At 41.5% G+C, this 25,000-nt stretch overlaps 1 protein-coding gene across 1 annotated transcript in view; it reads right to left on the reverse strand.

Annotated features, from left to right (window-relative positions):
- The window catches only part of LOC126271858 (39S ribosomal protein L3, mitochondrial), an 84,946-nt gene that overhangs the window by 28,316 nt on the left and 31,630 nt on the right, over window positions 1–25,000 (reverse strand). Inside the window, exons 5-6 of the mRNA XM_049974194.1 lie at window positions 5,843–6,003; window positions 5,574–5,763 (exon numbers count right to left, since the gene is read on the reverse strand). Coding sequence (XP_049830151.1) covers window positions 5,574–5,763; window positions 5,843–6,003 — 351 coding nt within the window. The remainder of the gene's footprint in view (window positions 1–5,573; window positions 5,764–5,842; window positions 6,004–25,000) is intronic.

The following is a 25,000-nucleotide window of genomic DNA, read 5'->3' on the forward strand; positions in this document are numbered from 1 at the left end:
ATTTACCAGCTCTACTGCAATCATTGCACAGCTTTTTATATTGGTGTGACTACAAACCAGCTGTTCACCAAGATGAACAGCCACCGCCAAACTCTGGCCAAGAGCAAAGTAGATAACTCTGTGGCACAACATGCAATTGAACATAACACATTTGATTTCAATAGCTGCTTCACTACCCAAGCCATCTGGATCCTTGGCAAGGGGTGGGGAGACGGGTCCTTTATTATCAGGTGGGTAATTGTAGGACTCCACTTGATAGGTCGGGGGTGCACTACACAAAGGAAGTAGCTACTTGAGTAACATACTTGTGGAGTGCACATGATTTTTTTTAGGCTAAGTGGCAGGTTGACGTTCTCTGATGAACACTCTCCAGAGGGTTTGCAGATAGTGTGTCTGAGTGCAATCGAAGTAAAAACACTTTGACAGTCAAAATTTTATCAATAAGCTGTCGAAGTATTCGTAACAAAGTTCCTGAATTTACTTCCCTCCAGGAAACTTCTCGCACTCAAATTACTCACGGGACTGAGAGCTAGCTGAAACCAAAGAGGAAAGCTCTGAGATAATTAACGATTCATGGAATATATGCTGAAAAGGCAGATTAGATGTTATGGGAGGGAGGGGTGGGGGTAGGGGAGGGGGGGGGTGTTCATTGAATATGACAAAAATGTTGTCTCTACTGAGGTCAAATTTGGGTGGACAGTGAAGTTATCTGGTTATGTGTAACAGGTCTAGGAGAAATCAAATTAATTGTTGGATGTTTTTACTAGGTACCCAATTCCTCGCTGACAATTTTAGTCACTGACAGAAGGTCCCATGGTCAACAGTGTGAAAATACCCAGATAATGCAATATTATATGGAGGTGGCTTTAACCTACCGAGTTTAGACTGGGGCACCTATGGTTCATTGCAGGGGGCACAGACAGACAATCTTGCAAAGTCCTTTTGAACATGTTTTCCAAAAACTGTTCTCAGCAGCTAGTTCAACAGCCCACACACAATGGAAATATTTCACACCTTGTAACTAGAAACAGGCATGACCTAATCAACAGGGATTAGTGACCGCGATGCCATCATAGCGACTTCGGTTACAAAAGTTAATAAATCAATCAAGAAGGTTAGGAGAGTATTTCTGCTGGAACAAGCAAATAGACAGTTGTCAGTATTCCACTTACACAATGAAATGACATCATTTAGTTCCACTATATTGGAAGAAGAGGACTGGCTGTAAATCATACTCTGGAGAAGTATGTGCCAGGTATGTAGATTAAGGATGGAGAAAACCCACCATGGTTTAACAATGAAATTCAAAAAAATGCTGAAAAAGCATAGACTGTTGCACTCTCGGTTCAAAAGAGAAGGCAACAAATGACAACATGCAGAAGTTAATAGAAAGTCATGTATCTGTAAGAAGATCAATGCACCCAGCTTATAACTACCACAGCCATACCTTAACAACCGATCTTGCCAAGAACCTGAAAAAATTCTGGTCCTACATAAAATCGTTTAATGGAGCTTCTATCCAGCAACTCATTGATCAGTCTGGTTTAGCAGTAGAGAGTATCAAGAGTAAAGCTGAAGTTTTAAATTTTGCATTTGAGAAATTGTTCACACAGGAGACTCACACAAACGTACCACTGTTTGATCGTCACACAATCTCCTTTACGAAGGACACAGTAATAAGCATCACTGGTGCAAACAACTGAAAGGGTTAAAGCAAATATGTCGCCAGATCCTGATGGAATCCCAATTTGGTTTTACAAAGCATGCTCTACAATGCTGGCCCCTTATGTAGCCTGCATTTGTCGGGGAACATCTCGCCCAGTGCTAAATCCCAAGTGACAAGGAAAAAACACAGGTGACTCCTATATATACAAAGATAAGAAGGGTACAAGAATCGACCCACAAAATTACAGACCAATACTGTCATTATTCCATCCTGGATTTTCCATTGTTTGATAGACAAATATCTGTAACATCGGTTTGCTTCAGAATCCTTGAACATACCCGCACTTTCAATAAAATAAATTTCCTTGAGAGGGAAAAGCCTCTGTCCACATATCAACATGGTCCACATATCACTCATGCGAAATTCAGCTTACCCTCTTCTAATATGAGATCCTGCAGGCCATGGATGAAGAGCAACAGGCGAATTCTATATTCTTTGGTTCAAATGGCTCTGAGCCATCAGTCCCCTAGAACTTAGAACTACTTAAACCTAACTAACCTAAGGACATCACATACATACATACCCGAGGCAATATTCGAACCTGTGACCGTAGCGGTCACGCGGTCCCAGACTGTAGCGCCTAGAACTGCTTGGCCACCCTGGCCGGAAGGAGATATTTTCTTTGGTTTCTATAAAGCTTTTGACATGGCCCACACTATCAAATGTTAATGAAGGTACAAGTATATGGAATAGGTTCCCAGATATGTGAGTGGCTTGAAGATCATTAACACATACATAAAAAAAACCTTGAAATGTGAAATGACAAATAATTGTGACTAGTTAAAATAAGAAGAAAGGAAGAAGACTTATTAATACAATATGTTTGTATCAATGTCCACCTCGGTTCAAAAGGAAATGATTCATGTGTCTGTAAAAATACCTTTGCAGTACGCAAACAACTACCACTGTCATACCACAGCAAAAGATCTGGCCCAGAACCCAAGAGAATTTCGGTTCTTCATAAATGTGCTAAGCAGGTCAAAGGCTTCCATCCAATCACACTTTGACTAGTCTGGTGTCGCAGTAGAAGATAGCAAACAGAAAGCTGAAGTTTTGAATTTCATGTTTAAGAAATAGTTCACACAGGAGAATCATACAAACATGCTATATTTTGACCATCGAACAGACTCTAGACTGGATGGCATAGCAATAGGCATCCCTGGTGTACAGAACAACTGGAAGAGTTGAAAACACATTATTCACCAGGTAAATATGAAATCCTGATTCAGTTTTACAAAGAGTACTCTAGAGCATTGAACCCTTCTTTGCTTACATTTATCATGACTCTCACACTCAGCACAAAGTTTGAAGCGATTAAAAAAAGTGCAGGTGACACCCGTATATAAAGAGGGTAAAAGAATAGAACTGCAAAATTATGGATGGATATCCTTAACATTGGTTTGCTATGGAATTCTTGAAAATACTCTGACTTTCAATATAATAAATTTCATTTAGACCGAAAATCTTTCCATGAGTTAGCACGGTGGTAGAAAGCATCACTCTTGTGAAACTCAACTTGCTCTTGTGTCACATGGTATACTACGAACATAGATGAAGGGCATAAGGCAGATTCCATATTTCTAGATTTCTGAAAAGCATCTGACATAGTGGTACACTCTCAACTGTTAACAAAGATATGAGCATATTCTACTGCCACCACCGTACACTTCGTAAAGGCCCATGAAGATAAAATTAGGGAGATTAGGACTTGTATGGAGGCGATAGACAGCCATTTTTCTCTCACTCTACTTGGGAGTCGAACAGGTAAGGAAATAACCAGTAGTGGTACCCTTCGCCATGCACCATACAGTGACTTGTGGAATATTTATGTATATGTAGAGGTAGATTCCATCCCTGCTATCCCCGGCATCAACCGCTGCCCCATCCCCCTTTACTTCACACACACCCTCCTCTCTGCAGTCTATGTCCTATTTACCACTCTCAATTCACTTCTCCACCTCACTGTGTACTGTGCATAGCTCCCCTTGCCTACAGACACAAACAAATCTCCAGTGGCAAATTCCTATCCTGTGTGCCTTCTGCCTCTCTCTCCAAGCCATCAGCAATTCTTCCACAACCCTCCTCCCACTCCTAGCTCCTTGCCCAATCCACTCATAACAACCCCTTACCTCAGTCTAGCTGCAATTCTGGCTCAATATCATAAGGTGGAACACTGTAGTTGAGCAGCTGTATGTATATTTCATTAGCTGTGAAGAAGAAGTATTTGTCCAAAAGCTAGCAAAGTCTTCTATACTTGCCTGTCAACAACTTAGTGATATAGTGATTTGTTACCTTTACTCCTTCCATAATTTATACTCCACTACGTATTTTCCATTACGATGTTCATGTATTTTCTGCACTTGGTATGCCTGAACAGTTACATCATTTGAAAACTTTGCAACATTTCTAGTCTCATTTTTGTGCCTATCAACTTATTAACACCTCAACTAAATTGAGTTGTTTTCCTTACTCAATCTGTTGTTTACATAAAGCTCACATGTGCTAACTCTTGTGAACAGTGCATTTTTCACGCAGTGGTCCAAATATTCTCATTTGAGGAATGTTTACTTGCTATGAAATGGAGCTCTTAACACAACTGATATTCTCTCTCACTGGAAAACAACACGGAAACCTACAGTTCGATTTTGGGAATTTGTTTATTCGTTTACAACCCTCTGCACCCTTAGCACAACCCCCTGCTCCAGAATTTTGCCAGAAGTCTTTGAGGAGCTCTACAAATGTGAGAACACTTGTGTGCTACCAATGCCCTAGCCTTTCAATGTCACATGACTATAACTCCAACATTAAGCACACATGGACCACTACCACGTAAATGGAGTGAGCTCCTTGGAAGATCAAATGAATTACACAACGATTTACATGAGGTATCTGGGTGCTAAAGAACATGGCAACTGATCCTGATTAATAACAAGTGTGTAGCCCCCATATGTGCACTACGAAAATTTCAGTTACATGATAAATCATACAAATTTAAAGGTCATCATTTCAACTAAATACCTAGGGATTATAATTATGAACAAATTAAACTGAAACTGTCAAACAGAAAATGTTTTGGGGAAAGTGAATTAAAAGCTTTGTTTTATTGGCAGAATATGCACAAATCTACTAAAGAGACTGCCTACACTACAACTGTCCATCCTCTTCCAGAGTACTGCTGCATGGTATGGGATCATTACAAGATAGGGTTGATGGAGGGACAGTGAAAAAGTTCAAAAAGGGACATCTTATTTTATATTATGACAGAATAGGTGAGAATGTGTCACAGATACAATAAGTGAGTTGGAGTGGCACTCATTAAAACAAAGGCATTTTTTCGTTGCTGTGATGTCTTTCCACAAAATTTCAATCACTAACTTTCTCCTCCAAATGCAGAAATATTTTGCCAACTCCCACCTACATAGGTAGGAATGACGTGATAAAAAATGAAAGGAATCAAAGCTTGCACAGAAAGATTTAGTTCATTTTCCCCATATTTTATCTAAGAGTGGAACATCTGAGAAATATTTTGAGAGTGGTTCTATGAAGCCTTTGTCAAGCACTTAAAAAGTGTGAACTGTACAGTAGTCATGCAGATGTAAATGTAGATTAAATGCGATGATCATGCTTTGGATCTCTGAGTTACGCACAACAATCAAGTGATTATGGGTCGGAATGGCTCCCCAAAACTTTTGTGTCTCATGGAGTCAATGCTACATTGTGTCGCTATAAACAGGACAAAATGGGGTGCTAAAATTGCTAGGTAGATGTCTCTAATACCGCTACTCATGAGTGTACAGTGTCTTATCATTGTTTATATTTTTATTATGGTTTTGGATTTATTACCTACCTTGAGGCCCCTTAATATTCTGTAGCGGTTACCCATATGGCCTGGCATTTTTGTGCCTGGCCAAACTCTTCCTTTCTCTCCACCACCGCCAATATTACCAGGGCGCCGATGTGTTTTGGTGACACCATGAGATGCTGGGCCACCTTTGAATCCCCAGCGTTTAACCACACCTTGAAAGTCTCGATCAATGCTAGAAAATCGTACAATTTATGAAATTACTGGACTATATACATTAATGACAGAACTCTAAGTAATACCACAGTACTTACGTTTTACCACGAACATCTACAACATCCCCAACTCGAAAATGGGAGGCATATAACGGGGTTCCAGGCTGAATTACTGCTTCTGGTGACACCATGAACCGTCCTAGTGTCTTCTTAGGCATAACTCCAGAGTCTTTGAATAATCCACAATATTCCTTTGTGAACTATAAGTGAAGGCAGATATAAAACAACAACAATTATAACAAATAGTGTTGCAGAAGATGAAGATAGTATGGAGAACTAGCATTGTAACATAATGAGCACAAACATATAATTACAGAATGCTGGAAGAATGAAGCAAGTCCAAGTTCTGTCAATGTTAAGATCATTAGAGGTAGAGCACAAGATGGGGTGGGAAGTGAACTGCAGGAAATTGGTTTGGTAGCATTGAAGAAACAATCCTGACTTTCGCTTGAAATGATATAAGGGAACTAAGGAAAATTTAACCCTAGCATTACCAACGTATTTTTTGTTACATGTAATACCAAGGGGGGGGGGGGGGGGGGGAGGGGGGCCGGGCTCAAAGGCCCATAAAGAATACCACAATTTATTTTATCATAAATCAAGTTTATTTACTTCTGATACCTCTAATAACAATTCAAAATGCTTAGATATTGTTTTTGCATACTGGATAATAAAAGATGTTATTATAATAGGAATAAAATGAACAAATCACGAGATTCAGTTTATATATTTTTTGGAGTAATGTTTCAAAATAGTGTTTTCTTATAAAAACGACTTTTTTAATTCGATACACTACATGAAGCAAACAAAATTTACTGTCTCATTCTGCAACGCATTTTTCACACAACACTGTCTTCCTGCAGTGTTTCCCACAGACGTGTTTGTGGCACTGAGAGCAGGTAACAGTTGACTTTCCCAGCTTGTTGTACTTGATCTTTTTAGATGCAGCTTCTTGGCAGCATAGGTGGCACCGTCCACATGTTCCTGGTTCTGCTGTTGAGATGATGGTTCTACAGAGCAGCTGAGCTTCCGTTGTGTGACGCTTTCCATTGCCATTATTACTGGCTTGTGAAGTCCATACAAATTTTGTGCCCGTTTATCTACTTGAGATCTTATTAGTTCAAGACCTAAGTTAATGATAAAAACCTTTCTGCGGTTTAGCAAATTCTTTTTCCAATTCGGAAAGTTGAGGAGGAAGAGTGAATATGCATTTATTGCTGCTATGTCAATGAGTGTGTAGAAGAGGGACAAAGGCCATCTTCTTGTTCCTCTCTTTGTGCTGTAGTGTCTTGCCATCTGGTCTATGGTGTCCACGCCTCCCTTTGTAGAATTATAAAAAAGATTTATGTTAGTCTTTTTTGAGTCTTCATTCAACACCCCTTCTGAGTGATAAGTTGAAAACATCAACAGCAGTCGCTTTGGCTTCTCGCGGACTAGCGTTGATGCAAGAGTAACTGGTGGCCTCTGTGTCTGAGGGTCAGTATAAGCAAAGATGGAAGAGTGGTCGTCTGTTAGACTGTAGGGTGCCAACAAGTGTGAGTTGAAAATCATTCCATAGAGTCTCAGCAAGCTCCACTGAAGTATAGTACCGATCTGTGGTAACATTACAGCCTGATTTTTCAATAGGTTTTATTAGTCTCTTTACAATTTCCATCGGTCCATTTGAATGCTGTGTATTTCCTGACTTGCCTGTATAGATGTCCATGCTGATCACATATCTAGTCTCAGAATCATACAGCATTCGAATTACAATGCCGTATTTTCCAGATTTTTCTTTTAGAAACACCTTGAATGGACAGCGACCATGGAACAAAGACAACATCCCATCCACTGTTGTATGTAGACCAGGAATGAAATACAATGGAAGTGAAGAATTGAAGCTTTCAAAAATTTCCCTCATTGGAGCAAACTTGTCAGTCTGGCGACGAATTTCTCTTGTGTTCTTAGCATCAAACCTCAATATTTTAATCAATTCGAAAAATCGGGTCCGACTCATTGATCCATAGTACACTTGTCGACCCTGAAGCAAAGACCATAAATCGTGGACAGGTATCTTATTGTCATGATTTGAACCCATGATTAGCAAGAGTCCTATATAACAAAATAACTCATCTTCATCTGTGTGCTGAATACCTAGTCGAGAAGCCTCTTCATTTGAGTGTAGTTTTATTAGATTCATAATTTGAAGTGTAAAAAAGAGCTCTATAGCCTCTTTCAGAGACGCAATTCTTCCTTGTTGTCCTAGCCCCATTCTTTCTCGCACTATATTTTGTACAGAACGCCGATATTGTCGAGATGGCTTCGTAATATACGCAAGTCCACTTTTTGCAATGAATTTATCACATTCCATATCATTATCATCTGGTGGATTGGCTTCAACCTCATCTTTATTCTCAGACGATGAATCAGTTCTAATTTCTTCCACATCATCATCCACTTCACTTTCCTCTAAATCTGATTCGTTCAAAACTTCTTCTAGCACTCTTTCAATGAAACTATCACGTAAACGTTGTCTACTCATGTTGCTGGTTCAACAGCAGCAGAAACACTGAAAATAACAATGGTCCACTTCATAATAATATGTCTGAAGGCAACAATGCCAAAATTCGTTTCATGGTAAGAATTTGAAACGAAAGACTCAACCTTGTAAATCTTTCCTTGCTATTACCAACGGGTGGGCTTCTAAGGCCCACAGAGCATTAAATCAAGTAAATGAATTTTAATTACATTTTTATTCCGAAATTTTGTAATGACTCAATAGTACATTCAATAACGAACAATTACTTTTGCTTTCAAGTTCATATATCAAAGGGTGTGGATACAACATAGAAAAACTGAGTCAGTGGGCCTAAGAGGCCCCCCCGTTAGTAATGCTAGGGTTAAATAATGATGTCCAGATTGTTGTTTGAACTCTTTCACATGCGAGGCCAGTGGCTCAACCATTTCATAGCCTTGCCCAGTACAGAAGCTGGATTTGGTGGATCCAGAACACGATGGAACTTCTATGTTTGTTAAATGACAAAGGTCTGACCTTGAAGAAACAATCCAATGTTCCAAAATATTCACCGCATATTGATTTTAAATGAGGTTATGAATTTTTTTGCTTTTACTAGTCAAACAAACATAGTTATATGAAGATGGATGCTTTCTCGATGGATTTAATTGATGAAATCTTGGGTTATCACCTGAGTTTTGGTGTCATGGTGTTGCAATGTTTTGATAAGTTTCCTTATGGTAACCTTCAGACGAAATGTCAGCTTCACGTCCAGTTCATTCCTTTATAACTGCTTGACAGTATACTCTCAACATGTGGGCTAATCGCGTGAATCTGGAAGAGATGTCATGGTCAGTGGTATTGGAGGATGGGGAGGGGAGAGAGTGGGGTGCTTATCAGACTGGAGGGGTATGCAGGCCTCGTGTTACACTAGAACTGCATGTCTATTCTGCATTTTAGTTAACGTAACATCCCATGTGGACCTCAGCTGGCCAAGACAAAAGTTCCTCACATGCTCCGAACAGCACTGTGAGATGCGATGTACTACATACCACACTTCCAAGCAATGCTATAGAAATACCAGCAATCCAAAGCCCTAGTCAGCCTTCCAGTAACACAAGCTTGTTCTTGATTTCACCCACTGACTGAAAAGTGACTTTTTATGTTTTTTTCCTCTCTGTTATTTAGTGAGCAGTACTGCACATGGAAGGGAAGCTATATGCTTGGATTCTTCTTCTGAATCAATTTCATTTTTCTTCTGGCTCGGATACACCGTTCATTTTATTTGTCTCTGAGTAGACATTCTTGCAAAAAGTTTCTTGCAGATGCTGTAACTTAGTAGACGGACTTTCCTTATTGTATGTGGCTCACAATCTTTGCACCTGGATGCTGATCACAGATTTGCATTGCAGTGGATGGTGACAGCTATTGGCATTTATGTACAGGTGTGTCTTCTTCCTGCAGAAGGAGTGTTCCAGTAAGCAGTCAGGGTTTTCACTATCAGAATGTCCCGATTTCTTCCACCTACATGGTGTACTTGACAATGTCATGTATGTTGTTAAGGTGGTGTAGGGATTTTTGTAGGTTTCCTTCGCTATACAGCAGAACTATACACATGTCTTCCATTCATAGGTTAGTGACACCTGGCACTCGAGGGGATACCGTGAAGACTCCATCTTTCTGTTTATAGAACTTCCTACAGCTTTGGAAGCAGGTGGTGAAAGTGCGTTGACACAGTATTGTTGTTGAAGTGACTCTAGTAGTACCCTGGAATCTTCTATCAGTACACATGTGAAGAGAGATATGTCATTGAACCTGTCCAGCAGTCCACCCCCCCCCCCCCCCCCTCCAATAAACAAAGATAATGTGACTTACCAAACAAAAGTGCTGGCAGGTCGATAGACACACAAACACAAACATACACACAAACTTCAAGCTTTTGCAACCAATGGTTGCTTCTTCAGGAAAGAGGGAAGGAGAGGGAAAGAGGAAAGGATGTGGGTTTTAAGGGAGAGGGTAAGGAGTCATTCCAATCCCGGGAGTGGAAAGACTTACCTTAGGGGGAAAAAAGGACAGGTATACACTCGCACACACACACATATCCGTCCGCACAGACACAGACACAAGCAGACATTTGTAAAGGCAAAGAGCTTGATCTCTGCCAAAGCTCTTTAAAGGCCTTTAAATATGTCTGCTTGTGTGCGAGTGTATACCTATCTTTTTTCCCCCCTAAGGTAAGTCTTTCCGCTCCCGGGATTGGAATGACTCCTTACCCTCTCCCTTAAAACCCACATCCTTTCATCTTTCCCTCTCCTTCCCTCTTTCCTGACGAAGCAACCGTGGGTTGCGAAAGCTTGAAACTTTATGTGTGTGTTTGTATTTTTTTTTTTTTTATTGTGCCTATCTACCAACACTTTCCCGCTTGGTAAGTCATGGAATCTTTATATACCCACCTGTTAGGCCCTTGGAGACATGAACCCAACACTTTGCCTGAGGATGACGAGTAGGAAACTCATCAAAATGTTGTGACAACCTGACGCCACAACTCAGCTGATAATCTGCGAAATTTCATAAATAGTGGTTATGCCCAATTTATTTCTATCAAATCTGAATCATCATCATCATCATCATTTAAGACTGATTATGCCTTTCAGCGTTCAGTCTGGAGCATAGCTCCCTTATAAAATTCCTCCATGATGCCCTATTCAGTGCTAACATTGGTGCCTCTTCTGATGTTAAACCTATTACTTCAAAATCATTCTTAACCGAATCCAGGTACCTTCTCCTTGGTCTGCCCCGACTCCTCCTACCCTGTACTGCCGAACCCATGAGTCTCTTGGGTAACCTTGCTTCTCCCATGCGTGTAACATGACCTCACCATCTAAGCCTGTTCATCCTGACTGCTACATCTATAGAGTTCATTCCCAGTTTTTCTTTGATTTCCTAATTGTGGACACCCTCCTGCCATTGTTCCCATCTACTAGTACCTGCAATCATCCTAGCTACTTTCATATCTGTAACCTCAACCTTGTTGATAAGGTAACCTGAATCCACCCAGCTTTCGCTCCCATACAACAAAGTTGGTCGAAAGATTGAATGGTGCAAATCTGAATATGCAGCAAAAATCAAAAGCATTACACCATGTGAAAAAAATACCCTTTGTCATTTAATTTCTTCCTACAAGGAAACATCATCAACTTGACCTCATATTTTAAGGAGAAAAATACTGCCTTGCAAGGTATTGGGCCAAAAAATCAATACTGAGTGAAAATTTGGGCCATAATTCTGCCTGTTATAACTTTCTGACAGTACAGCTTTAAACTGCTGCACGCACTGAATGTTTTGTTGAAGGCAAGTGAGGGAAAGGTGGACACATCTGTCAACAACTTTTGATATTTTGTTCAAGAACACGTTATTTTGTGCGAAAAGTAGTAAGTAATATAAATATGTTGTATGATAACATCATGTAAGTACACGTACAATATTATTTTAAAAGTATTCTCTTATTGACATTCTGCTTCCAAGACTTACCAAGCGGGAAAGAGCCGGTAGATAGGCACAATGAATAAAACACACAAACACACACACAGAATTTCGAGCTTTCGCAACCGATGGTTGCTTCTTCAGGAAGGAGAGGGAAGGAAAAGGAAAGATGAAAGGATGTGGGTTTTAAGGGAGAGGGTAAGGAGTCATTCCAATCCTGGGAGCGGAAAGACTTACCTTTGAAAATGTGTCTGCTTGTGTCTGTGTATGTATGGATGGATATGAGTGTGTGTGTGTGTGTGTGTGTGTGTGTGTGTGTGTGTGTGTGTGCGTGTGCGCGCGCGCGCGCGCGCGAGTATATACCTATCCTTCTTTCCCCCTAAGGTAAGTCTTTCCGCTCCCGGGATTGGAATGACTCCTTACCCTCTCCTTTAAAACCCACATCCTTTCGTCTTTGCCTCTCCTTCCTGAAGAAGCAACCATCGGTTGCGAAAGCTAGTAATTCTGTGTGTGTGTTTGTGTGTTTTGTTCATGTGCCTGTCTGCCGGCGCTTTCCCGCTTGGTAAGTCTTGGAATTATATATTAAAAACAAAGATTCCAAGACTTACCAAGCGGGAAAGCGCCGGCAGACAGGCACATGAACAAAACACACAAACACACACACAGAATTACGAGCTTTCGCAACTGGCAGTTGCTTCGTCAGGAAAGAGGGAAGGAGAGGGAAAAATGAAAGGATGTGGGTTTTAAGGGAGAGGGTAAGGAGTCATTCCAATCCCGGAAGCGGAAAGACTTACCTAAGGGGGAAAAAAGGATAGGTATATACTCGCGCGCAAATCTCTTACTCACTCCATTGTATTGTACTTGGTGTTCGAGCATTAAGTGGCTGCAGTGGGCTGGTGCGAGTGACAAACTGCCAGTGGGCACAAAAGAAGGTCAGAACTGCATACTATTAGAATTGTAGTACCATTTTCACATGGAGTTGATTGCTGGGGCTGATATCTTAGCATGCTTTTTCCCTGCTTAAAATATGAGGCCAAGTTGGTGATGTCTTCTTGTCAGGCATTTTCTGGGCTGATTCATAGTACTCGAAAGAAATTTTGGCTACATAGGGCAGCATGTGTGTAGTGACATGAACTCCTTCTCGCAGTACGCTGAGAGTATCTCGATGGCCTTCAAAGACAGGTACTACCCGCAGACCTAGTCAGCAAACAGATTTCCCACACTATTTCCTCACACACCGTAAATCCTCCCACCACCCTGAAAGCCAGCTACAAAAGAGTGCCCCTTCGTCATCCAGTACCACCCTGGACTGGAACAAGTGAACAATATCCTTCGTCAAGGCTTTCATTATCTATCATGCTGCCCTGTAATGAAGGGCATGCTACCAAAGATCCTTCCCAACCTTCCTGAAGTGGTGTTCTGTTACCCAAACAACCTCAACGACATCCTAGTCAATCCCAATTCCACTCCCAATCCCAACCCTTGTGGAAGACCCAGGTGCAAGACCTGTCTAAATCCACCCACCTAGCACTTACTACTCCAGTCCTGTCACAGGTTCATCTCCCCATCCTAGTCAATCCCGATTCCACTCCCAATCCCAACCCTTGTGGAAGACCCAGGTGCAAGACCTGTCTAAATCCACCCACCTAGCACTTACTACTCCAGTCCTGTCACAGGTTCATCTCCCCATCAAAGGCCAGACCCCCTGTGAAAGCACCCATCTTGTATATCAGCCCTGTTGCACCCGATGAAAAGCTTTTTATTTGGTATGACTACCAACCAGCTGTCCACCACAATGAATGGCCATTGCCAAATGGTAGCCAAGAGTAAAGTAGACGACTCTGTGACACAAAAGCAACTGAACATAACATGCTTGATTCAAATGGCTGCCTCAAAACCTGGGACACCCTGAAAGCAAGGGGGAAACTACAGCTGAAATTTTTCCCAAGGGCATGCAGCTTTACTTTATGGTTAAATGATGGTGGCATCCTCTTAGGCAAAATATTCCAGACGTAAAATAGTCCCCCATTTGGATCTCTAGGCAGGGACTACTCAGGAGAATGTCATTATCAGGAGAAAGAAAACTGGTGTTCTATGGATTGCAGTGTGGAAAGTCAGATCACTTAACCGGGTAAGTGGGTTAGAAAATTTAAAAAGGGAAACGGATAGGTTAAAGTTAGATATAGTGGGAATTAATGAATTTTGGTGGCAGGAGGAACAAGACTTCTGGTCAGGTGAATCCAGGGTTATAAATACAAAATCAAACAGAGGTAATGCAGGTGTAGGTTCAGTAAAGAATAAAAAAAGTAGGAGCATGGATAAGCTACTATGAACAGCATGGTGAATGCATTATTGTAGCCAAGATAGACATGAAGCCCATGCCTACCACAGTCGTACAAGATTACATGCCAACTAACTCTGCAGACAAGGATGAGATTGAAGAAATGTGTGATGAGATAAAAGAAATCATTCAGATAGTGAAGGGAGATGAAAATTTAATAGTTACGGGGGACTGGAATTTTATAGTACAAAAAGGAAGACAAGGAAATGTTGTTGGTCAAGGAATCAAAGAGGAAGCTGCCTGGTAGAATTTTCCACAGAGCATAATTTAATCATAGTTAACACTTGGTTTAAAAGTCATGAAAGAAGGTAATATAAGTGGAAGAGACCTGGAGACACTGGAATGTTTAAGATAGATTATATAATGGTAAGACAGATTTAGGAATCAGGTTTTACATTGTAAGACATTTCTAGGGGCAGATGTGGACGATGACCACAATCTATTGGTTATGAACTGTAGATTAAAACTGAAGAAATTGCAGAAAGGTAGGAATTTAAGGAGATGGGACCTGGACAAACTGATTAACCCATAGGTTGTACAGAGTTTCAGGGAGAGCATAAGGGAACAATTGACAAGAAAGGGGGAAAGAAATACAGCAGAAGAAGAATGGGTAGCTTTGAGAGATGAAATAGTAAAGGCAGCAGAGGATCAAGCAGATAAAAAGACGAGGGCTAATAGAAGTTCTTGGGTGACACAAGAGATATTGAATTTAATTGATGAAAGGAGAAAATATAAAAATTCAATAAATGAAGTAGGCAAAATGGAATACAAACATCTCCAAAATGAGATAGACGGGAAGTGCGAAATGGCTAAGCAGGGATGGCTAGAGGACAAATGTGAGGATGTAGAGGCATATATCACTAGGGATAAGATAGATACTGCCAACAGGAAATTTTGGAAGAAGGCAATGGCAAACCGCCTCCGCTAGGACCTTGTCTAGTCGGCACTGCGGGTCTCCCGCATCATTCCCTACGCTCCTCGGAGTATGGGCCCTCATCAACAGGAAATTAAAGAGACTTTTGGAGAAAAGAGAACCACTCGTATGAATATCAAGAGCTCAGATGGAAAAGCAGTTCTAAGCAAAGAAGGGAAGGCAGAAAGGTGGAAGGAGTACGTAGAGGGTCTATACAAGGGTGATGTACTTGAGGCTGATATTATAGAAGTGGAAGGGGACATAGATGAAGATGAAAAGAGAGATATGATACTGCATGAAAAATTTGATAGAGCTGTGAAAGACCCAAGTCGAAATAAGGCCCCAGGAGTAGAAAACATTCCACTAGAACTACTGATAGCCTTGGGAGAGCCAGCCCTGACAAAACTCTACCATCTGGTGAGCAAGATGTACGAGACAGGCGAAGTACCCTCAGACTTCAAGAAGAAAGTAATAATTCCAATCCCAAATAAAGCAGGTGCTGACAGGTTTGAAAATTACCTAACTATCAGTTAAATAAGTCACAGCTGCAAAATACTAACATGAATTCTTTACAGACGAATGGAAAAACTGGTAGAAGCCGACCTTGTGGACAATCAGTTTGGATTCCATAGAAATGTTGGAACAAGTGAGGTGATACTGAACCTATGACTTACCTTAGAAGATACATTAAGGAAAGGCAAACCTATGTTTCTAGCATTTATAGACTTGGAGGAGGCTTTTGACAATGTTGACTGGAATACTCTCTTTCAAATTCTGAAGGTGGCAGGGGTCAAATACAGGGAGTGAAAGGCTATTTACAATTTGCACGGAAACCAGATGGCAGCTATGAGAGTCGAGGGGCATGAAAGGGATGCAGTGGTTGGGAAGGGAGTGAGACAGGGTTGTAGTCTCTCCCCGATGTTATTCAATCTGTATACTGCGCAATCAGTAAAGGAAACAAAAGAAAAATTTGGAGTAGGAATTAAAATCACGGAGAAGAAAAAAAACTTTGAGGTTTGCTGATGACACTGTAATTCTGTCAGAGACAGCAATGGACCTAGAAGAGCAGTTGAACAGAATGGACAGTGTTTTGAAAGGAGGATACAAGATGAACATCAACATAAGCAAAACAAGGATAACGGAATGTAGTCAAATTAAATCAGGTGATGCTGAGGGAATTAGATTCGGAAATGAGACACTTAAAGTAGTAAAAGAGTTTTGCTATTTGGGGAGCAAAATAACTGATGATGGTCGAAGCAGAGAGGATAGAAAATGTAGACTGGAAATGGCAAGGAAAGCATTTTTGAAGAAGAGAAATTTGTTAACATTGTGAATACATTTAAGTGCCAGAAAGTCTTTTCTGAAAGTATTTGTATGAAGTATAGCCATGTATGGAAGTGAAACATGGATGATAAACAGTTTAGAGAAGATGAGAATAGAAGCTTTCGAAATACAGTGCTACAGAAGAATGCTGAAGATTAGATGGGTAGATCACGTAACTAATTAGGAGGTACTGAACAGAATTGGGGAGAAGACGAATTTCTGGCACAACTTGACTAGAAGAAGGGATCAGTTGGTAGGACGTGTTCTGAGGCCTCAAGGGATCACCAATTTAGTATTAGAGGTAAGTGTGGAGGGTAAAAAGAGGGAGACCAAGAGATGAATACACTAAGCAGATTCAGAAGGATGCACGTTGCAGTAGTTATTTGGAGATGAAGAAGCTTGTGCAGGATAGAGCAGCATGGAGGCTGTATCAAACCAGCCTCTGGACTGAAGACAACAACAACAACAACAACAACAAAAAGGTGTAGGTTTTAAAGTATCTTTACAAAAATACAAAGATTTAAATATTGTAAGGATAAAGTAGCACTAGCAGCAAATGTTGAGACATATTATTACAGGTATACTGTAGTTGCAATTCAGATGCAAATATCTGTCATAACAATAAGATGCTACATGCAAATGCAACGGCACATTGCTTCCATTATAACACAGTTATAATTACATTTGTGATGCTGGTCAAGACAAAACAATGAAATGTGTACATGGAAATCACATTAATTTTCCCAATAAGATAATTGTTACTAGCTTTATAAAGAGTCGCAATTAAACAGATGCATCACAAGAGTTTATTACTAGTAGAAAAGGACTTCAAAATGATACAAACTTTACATATGAAGCATGACAAGTAGCTATGCTTAAACCAAGATCATTTGTACAAGTTCGTGGATATGTGGCAGTACATACCCCTCTAGAGGTGCGATACTACTTCTTACTTACAAATGATATATGCAATTGAAAACTATGAAGCAAAGTATCATAGATAAGTGCACAGTGGGAGCATTATTTTGTCTCTGTGTGCCAAATCATGCTGAAGGACGACACGCGGTTTCAAGATGAAACCTCGTTAGCAGTAACTTTTTATGAGGATATACCTGCTTGGAAATGAATATATAAGCTCCTGGAATCAATGGCATAGTTTGAAGAGGCACAGAAATCCTAATGAAATTTACATAAATTTGATAATGGTTATTACATAGTGTTAAGAGACAGATGATCTTTTTAAAAATATTTATCCCATCTTGAGACTCCATAATGGTACATTATGATTGGTAATGATCTGTCAAGTTCAATGATGGACCTGTTTGATGTTAATATATAGCTGATTAATATGAATGGACTTCTGACGTTCTTTAAAGAAGTTAGAAACATGTTATTGAGTTTCTTAACAGCCACATCAACACAGGAGGTGAAAGAGTAACTGTGTTGGCCCTTTGGTGCGCTCCAGTGAGCCACCAAAGAAAGAGCATTATTTAAGTAATTGCAAACAAGTGCTCGGGCTATTCTTTATGCCGCATCACTGTTGTCCAGTTGATGTGTTCAGTATTATGCACGACCTGTATCTTATGTGTTGCTCTATAAAGTACTACGTCACACACATTGTACCTGTTATTGCTATGACAAACTTGGCGACAAGTTAGGGTTTACGTTTTCCCTGTGTGTTACTGTTAGTGCTAAGTCACCTGACAAACACTTGATAGAAGAAATACTCTGTCTCATTGCCAGCAGCCATCTTTCGTGAAACAGCACCAGCCTCTCGCCACCGGTCTCAATCAAGTAGCACCTGCATGTTTTTGGCAGGTTACTTTCCCACCAGTGCAACTGTTGACCTTTTGGTGTGTGATGATTAGCTGAAGACTGGAACTCCTATGAGACATGGTTACTCTGACCATTTCAGGTTTTTCATGTGGGCAATTCAAGTATGTGTAGGGCTTTCTTTCCTGGCTTTTGTTGTGCATATATCTGATTGTTTTGCCAACTTGTGTCTTTGCAAGAAATGGCCAGCTTTGATGGCATTTGCAAGCTCCTCTTGTGGGGCGGCGAAGAAGTCATCGAATGAGTTGTTTGAATGTTCATTTCACGTAACAGACTATTGCCGATGCAACATATGTGGGACGGCGAAGAAGTCGTTGTTTAATGTTGAATGAAAGTTGAACATTGCCACCTTAAATCACGCGAGCCTGGCAACTAATTTGGTGGCCAGTCAGAAAGCGAAGGGAAACTTACTGACCTTAGTTCCCAGTCTGCACGGCCACATTCCTGTACAGCCCAGCTAAACGAAAAATATCCATAGTTCTTCACGGGATTAGGGCTGCTTCAATAAAATTTAAAGTTCCAAACAAGATTTTATTATCTTAAAGGCTCATACAAATTACTCGAAACTTCTGAAAATGCTAAAGACATTAAATATTGTTAATTCAGCCAATCGTTTAATAGTTCAGAGGCGACTTCTACAGCAAGTTCCTCCCGAATAGTTCATTACTCTAACTAACGGTGCTCTATTAATAGTTCGCAATAATGTTAAAAAAAAAAATTAATGCTCGCCTTAAAAGTGGAGTTAGTCACCACTTGCCACGCGGAATTATACTTCACACGGACGGCACAATAACAGTTTGTTACCGAAGTCTAAACAATCCAGGACGGTGTACAGTCCTCGCGATTTTCAATGTCCGTTTACATTGCTAAGTACGCGCATGTCACAGCCCGCTATGACGTCACCCGAGGCGAGGCGCGATCGGACGTTAAGCTCGCGTGGACTAGGCGTTGGTCTAATGCGGAGTGAGCTTACTACTGCCTCTGCCGCTCTTTTTATATAGCTCCGGCGCGTACCGCCAAGAGAGCATCTGTTCTTTCCGTTCCTATGCAGATGCCTGCAGCCTCCAAATGATCGCTATCTCAGGCACATACTCTTAAATATCACATTTAATAATAGCTTTACAAACTTCTCAATTTTTGTATACATACATCTGAGCAGTACAGAAGCACGTAGAAAATCTCAGCCCGCTAAAATTAAAACTTTACTCTCTAGAATTTTTACAATGGAACTAACGGTAGATTGTTACCTCTGAACCATAGCTTTATCAAGACTTGTATCAGCTGTTAATTATGCTACAAGACTAAAACTTGGTGTAGCTTTGTTAATTGTCCTATCTGATCATTGGTCTTAAAGAATTTGTTTTATCATTAAAATTTAAAGTACTTAATCTATAATGCTTATGTACATTTTACTCACAAAAGTAGTTTTTACTAAATTACTAAAAAACTAGAAGAGGTAACTGATTGTGGTATTTCCATTATTATTATTAGGGTGAACTGAAGCATCCTACCAATTTTCAATATTGTAGCTCTATTATTTCGCGCCTCTGATTTTTCCGAAAAACGCGGATTCTGGAGTCAATTTTAGTTTTATGGTTTTGGAAACCAGCACCACTCATTAATGACTTCTTACTGCACCTTCTCACCAAATTTTGGCTTCCTAGCGTCATTATTTAGCGCCTCCTATTTTTCTTTCAAAACGTGAATTTTACGTAAACTACTAATTTTATAACATTAAGATTTGTTACCTGAAACATTATTACATAGAACTATACTTTAACAAAGTTTTACACACAAATCTTAATTTTTACTTTTATGTTAAATGTGGTGCAATACTATATGCAGGCGCGTTACGATGACGTGACGCTACTAGCAGTGAACTAGGGTAAGTCCCGTGCACTCGCTCGCCTCTGTATCTTATACATGATACAGCGCTTGCTTTGCTTCACTCTCAAACTATTAGTATGACAGAATGCATTTCATTGTGATGTGTGCATAATTTTACTGTTGCCAGAAATGCCCACACCAATCTGGAAAGCAGAATTACGGAAGTTGAGTTGTCATAAATTTGTCATTAGCACCCATCACAAATCCTACGCTTATCACAGGGTGCATGATGTTATTCAACTGGCCTCAGATTGGAAATTCCGCAAAAAAAATACTTCAATGTGAGAATCCGATGCTTAAGGGATGTGCTCCATATAGTAAATTCCTCTGAAGTGTCACAGGCTGTGGACGATCACATTGTTGAGTGGGGGGGAGCTATCAGAAGTTGCTCAGTCAACCTCCGTTGGGCACGCTGCAAGTGTTCAGGAGTTGTTGCAGCAGTACAACTTTCAATTTAGCATGGCACAGGACAGCAAGAGCTGCGTCACAGCTGTGGGCATGTATCCCCCTTCCGTCTTGCTTGTACTGCTTTGCCCAAAACGATTGTGTTGGGCAGTTTGCAACAAGTGTGTAACTCCACTTCAAATGTGGCAGACACAGTAGTGCCGATAGACACAAACTGTGTCTCTATGAAGACTGTTCCCCCAAAAAATTGTTTATTGACTTGTTGGACTTGGGCTCTCCTCCTCCCCACACTGATTTCATGGAAGTTGGTTACCTACAATAAACAGCAGATTCTGATCCAAGTTCAGTTCTCCGTTCCTGTGTCTTACATATCTGTTGTTCCCCTCTCACTTTCAATGTTGTGGATCCTTCCACAGATCTAGTCAGATTAGATGCATTTAAAGCTTTCCATTACTTCATTGCCAATGAGATAAAAAAAGTGTCAGATAAAGTTCTGTATCAGCAACTGGAATCCCCATGCTCTGAGTTTTCGTTTCTGTTTTCCCCTGGGCTAGGTTGTGCTGCCAAGTTTCAGGCCCACATTACCATGACACAATTGGACTGCGCTCATTTTTTTGGGTGCAACAGGTGCCAGTTGCTTTCCATGACTGTCAAAGACAAATAAGACCATTTGACATTGCTTGATGTCATTTGGCCTGTTTCTTCCAGTGTATGGGCTATGCCACAGGCCATTGTTAAGAAGCTGATGGGTAAGCAACTTCAGTGTCAAGATTAATGCACATTCCATGAAGGATACATACCCTTTGCCCTGTCCTGATGAGTTGCTCGCAAAACTGTCAGGCAGCCACTACGTTTCCAACACTGATTTGTCAGAAGTGTACCTCCAACTCCTCTTGGATGAGGCCACTAGGTGCCTTGTCATGGTCAATACGATTTACGGCCCACACCAATATCAACACTTGCCTTTTGGTGCCACTAGGGCACCTGCAATTTTTCAGTGTTTTTTAGAAGAGCTGACAGTCTCTGTAACCAGCTGCATCAATTACCTCGACGATACTGTTTCGGCTTTACCATTGAAAACCACCTCAGCAACGTCCGATCATTGTTTTCTGTTTTGCAGTCTGTGGGTCTCAAGGGCAATCTTGCCAAATCACAATTTTTTCATCTGTCAACTGAGTATCTAGGTGTTTTGAGGTTTCTCACACAGGGGTCAAGCAACCAGGGATGAAACTGTTGCGTCACTGTGTTATACAATTGTGGCTTTGAGGCAGCCAACTTCCATTTAGGAACAGCAGATGTTTGTAAGTAAAGTTGCGTACTAACATAAGTTTTTACCGGACACATCTGTCATTGCTCAGCCACTTGAGACTTAGCATTTGTTTTACTTTCTCCTAAGCTTCAATCTGTCTCATGCCTGGACACTTTTCAGCCAGGCCAGCATCCCCTGTTGGCTACAGCATTGTCTTGGCTCAGCATTGGCCCACAAATACAAGGACGAGTCTGAACGACTCACTGTTTACGCTTCTACGACTTTAACTCCCACTCAGTAGTGGTATTCTCAGATTGAAAAGGAGGCTTCAGCAACTGTGTTCATCCTCAAGAAATTTCACATCTTTCTGAGTGGTTCTAGGTTCCATTTAATCACTGATCAGAAGCCATTGGCTGTTCTTTTTAACTCTTCAGCTTTTGTGCTGGACAAGGCAGTGCATTATTTCCAGCGGTGGACTCTCTTCCTCTACCGTTTTCCTTATCAGCTCCTTTACCAACCGATGGCGCAACATGACAAGGGTGATGCTTTATTTCACATTCTGATCGGGCTGGACCTGATGTTCAATTAGGACAAGTTGCTTTGCTTCAGTTTAGATATAGAGAACCAGGATGTGTTCAACAATCTTCCCATTGCTAGTGCTACAATAACATCAGCTGTTGCCATGGATCCTGCACTTAGTGGGTCCTGTCTTTTATGCAGCACAGGTGGTTGGATAAACACTCAGGTTATGCCTCAGATCCCTTGCATAATTACTTCTCCCTCCAGCACTATCTGACGTAGTTCTTTTGTTAGATATGGAGGCTGCTGTGCTTGGGATGTGTTTCCCGCTTTCTTACACTATACTGTGGCTTCTGCATGTAGGTCACTGAGGGACATCTCACACCGAAGCTTTGGCCCACTGGCATGTGTATTGTCTGGGCATAGACTGTTCAGCAAGAGGCAGTCCCGCAGTCGTCTTTTTCTGCTGGGCTGACGCCACAGCACCCATGAGCCCATGAGAGTTTTTACATGACGATTTTGCTGAGCCCTTCCTAAATCAGTATCGGCTCATTGTAGTGGGCACCTTTTCCAAGTTTCCCTATATGGCGCACTGTCCACCACATCCGTGGTAGCAACTATTTTGGCGCCATCTAAGATTTTTGCAATTGAGAAACTTCTGTATGCAGTGGTTATCAATAACGGCTTCCAGTTTGTTACTCGAGAATTTGCATCTTCTTATCATGCTACTCACTGTTCCCTGCCTGTCACATGCTGCAGTAGCCACCATCATCGGGTTGTTGAAATGGATGTCACGCTACCTCACAGCTCCCCTGTTTCAACCCCACCTCACAGCTGCCCTGTTTCATCCTTAATATAATGGTGAAGCGGAATACATGGTTTGGATGTTCAAAACTCAGATGTGAAAGCATGTATTTTGCAGATCTCTCAAAGTTTTTTTAGACTGTTTTTCTGAGTTCATACCATTTCACTCCATCAAGGGACAAGAGCCTGGCGGAGCTGCTATATGGATGCCAACTGTGGACAGTTTGGTTGGTTGGTTTGTGGCGGTTGAAGGGACCAGACGACAAAGGCCATTGGTCGTTTTTCCACAATCATGAAACACTCACAAGGAACAAAAACAAGCAATGTAGATGACAAGGAATGACACAGGACAAGAAAGACATAGACAAAGACCAGAAAAGATGAATTAAAAACACACAGAGTGTTACAGTGGTTGGTCAACCACGGAAACAAAAAAAGGAAAAGCCAACCACCAAGAGACACACTAAAAAGCCCAATCTAAAACCATAGGCCAAAGGCCAGATTCAACACAAAAGAAAAAGAAACCCTCAGATCAAGCGATAAAAGCCCCCTGCATGAATAAAACTCAAAACTAATCCTTCCATGGCAGCATCATCCGTTAAAAGTGCAGGGAGCATATCAGGCAGTGCAAACATCTGCCTGAGTGCAGTTAAAAGTGGACAGTGCAACAAAATGTTGGTCACTGTCAATGCTGAACCGCAGTGACAGAGAAGTGGGTCCTCTCGGTATAATAAATAACCATGCGTCATTCAAGTGTGGCTAATGCGCAGCCAGCAGAGTACAACAGAGTTCTTGCGAGAGGCCCACATGGAGGAGCGTCACACACTGGTAGTCTACTTGACAATCCAAAGTTTGTTGGGTGATAGTAGGGTGCGCCATTCATCATCCCAGGTACCAAAGACCATCTGCCGCAAAACTGAATGGTGATCACACTTTGAAAGGCCAATCTCTAAAGCTGGTGCACCGACAGCCTGTTTGGCCAGCGTGTCAATACATTCATTACCCGGGATGCCGACATGATCTGGGGTCCACATAAAGACCATGGATCGGCCGCAATGGGCAAGAGTTTGGATGGACTCCTGGATAGCCATCACCAGATGAGAGAGAGGAAAACACTTGTCGACAGCTCGTAAACCCCTCAGGGAGTCACTACAGATAAAGAAGGACTCACCTGAGGAGGAGCGGATATACTCTAGGGCACGAGAGATGGCGAACAGCTCGGCAGTGAAAACACTGCAGCCAGCCAGCAATGAGCGTCGTTTAGAATGATCCCCAGAAGTAAGAGCATAACCAACTCGATCAGCAACAATCGAACCGTCAGTAAAGACCACGTCAGAGCCGTGAAATGTGCCAAGAATGGTACGAAAGAAGTGGTGGAGGGCCTCAGCAGGGACTGAGTCCTTCGGGCCCTGAGGCAAATCCAGTCGAAGGCATGGGCAGGCACACACCATGGGTGTATACTTATATGGGCCTGGAAAAGAGGTGGGAGAAGGAAAAAATCAAGCCAAGAGATAAGAGCCCGGACAAGAACCGTGATTGTACACCCTGACTGGGTCCACCATTCTTGAAGATGGACGATTGAGTTGGGGAACAGGAGATGGTAATTTGGATGCCCAGACAGATGTGCAGCATAAGCGGCCAGTAGTTGCTGGTGCCGGATCCGCACTGGAGGGACACCACCCTCCACTAGTAGGCTGTTTACGGGGTTGTGTGGAAATCTCCAATCGCGAGTTGGATCCCACAGTGAAATATGGGCTCAAGCAACCGCAACGCGGAAGGTGACACCAAACCGTAAGCCAGGCTCAGACGGGACTGAATCAACGCCTGATACAGTTGTAGAAGGGTAAACCGATCAGCACCCCAGCTGGTGTGACTCAAGCAATGAAGAACGTTAAGATGGCGCCACAATGTTTGTTTAAGCTGCTGAATATGAAGGAGCCAAGTCA

This window comes from Schistocerca gregaria, chromosome 5, assembly GCF_023897955.1.
Source record: "Schistocerca gregaria isolate iqSchGreg1 chromosome 5, iqSchGreg1.2, whole genome shotgun sequence".
NCBI classification, from domain to species: domain Eukaryota; kingdom Metazoa; phylum Arthropoda; class Insecta; order Orthoptera; family Acrididae; genus Schistocerca; species Schistocerca gregaria.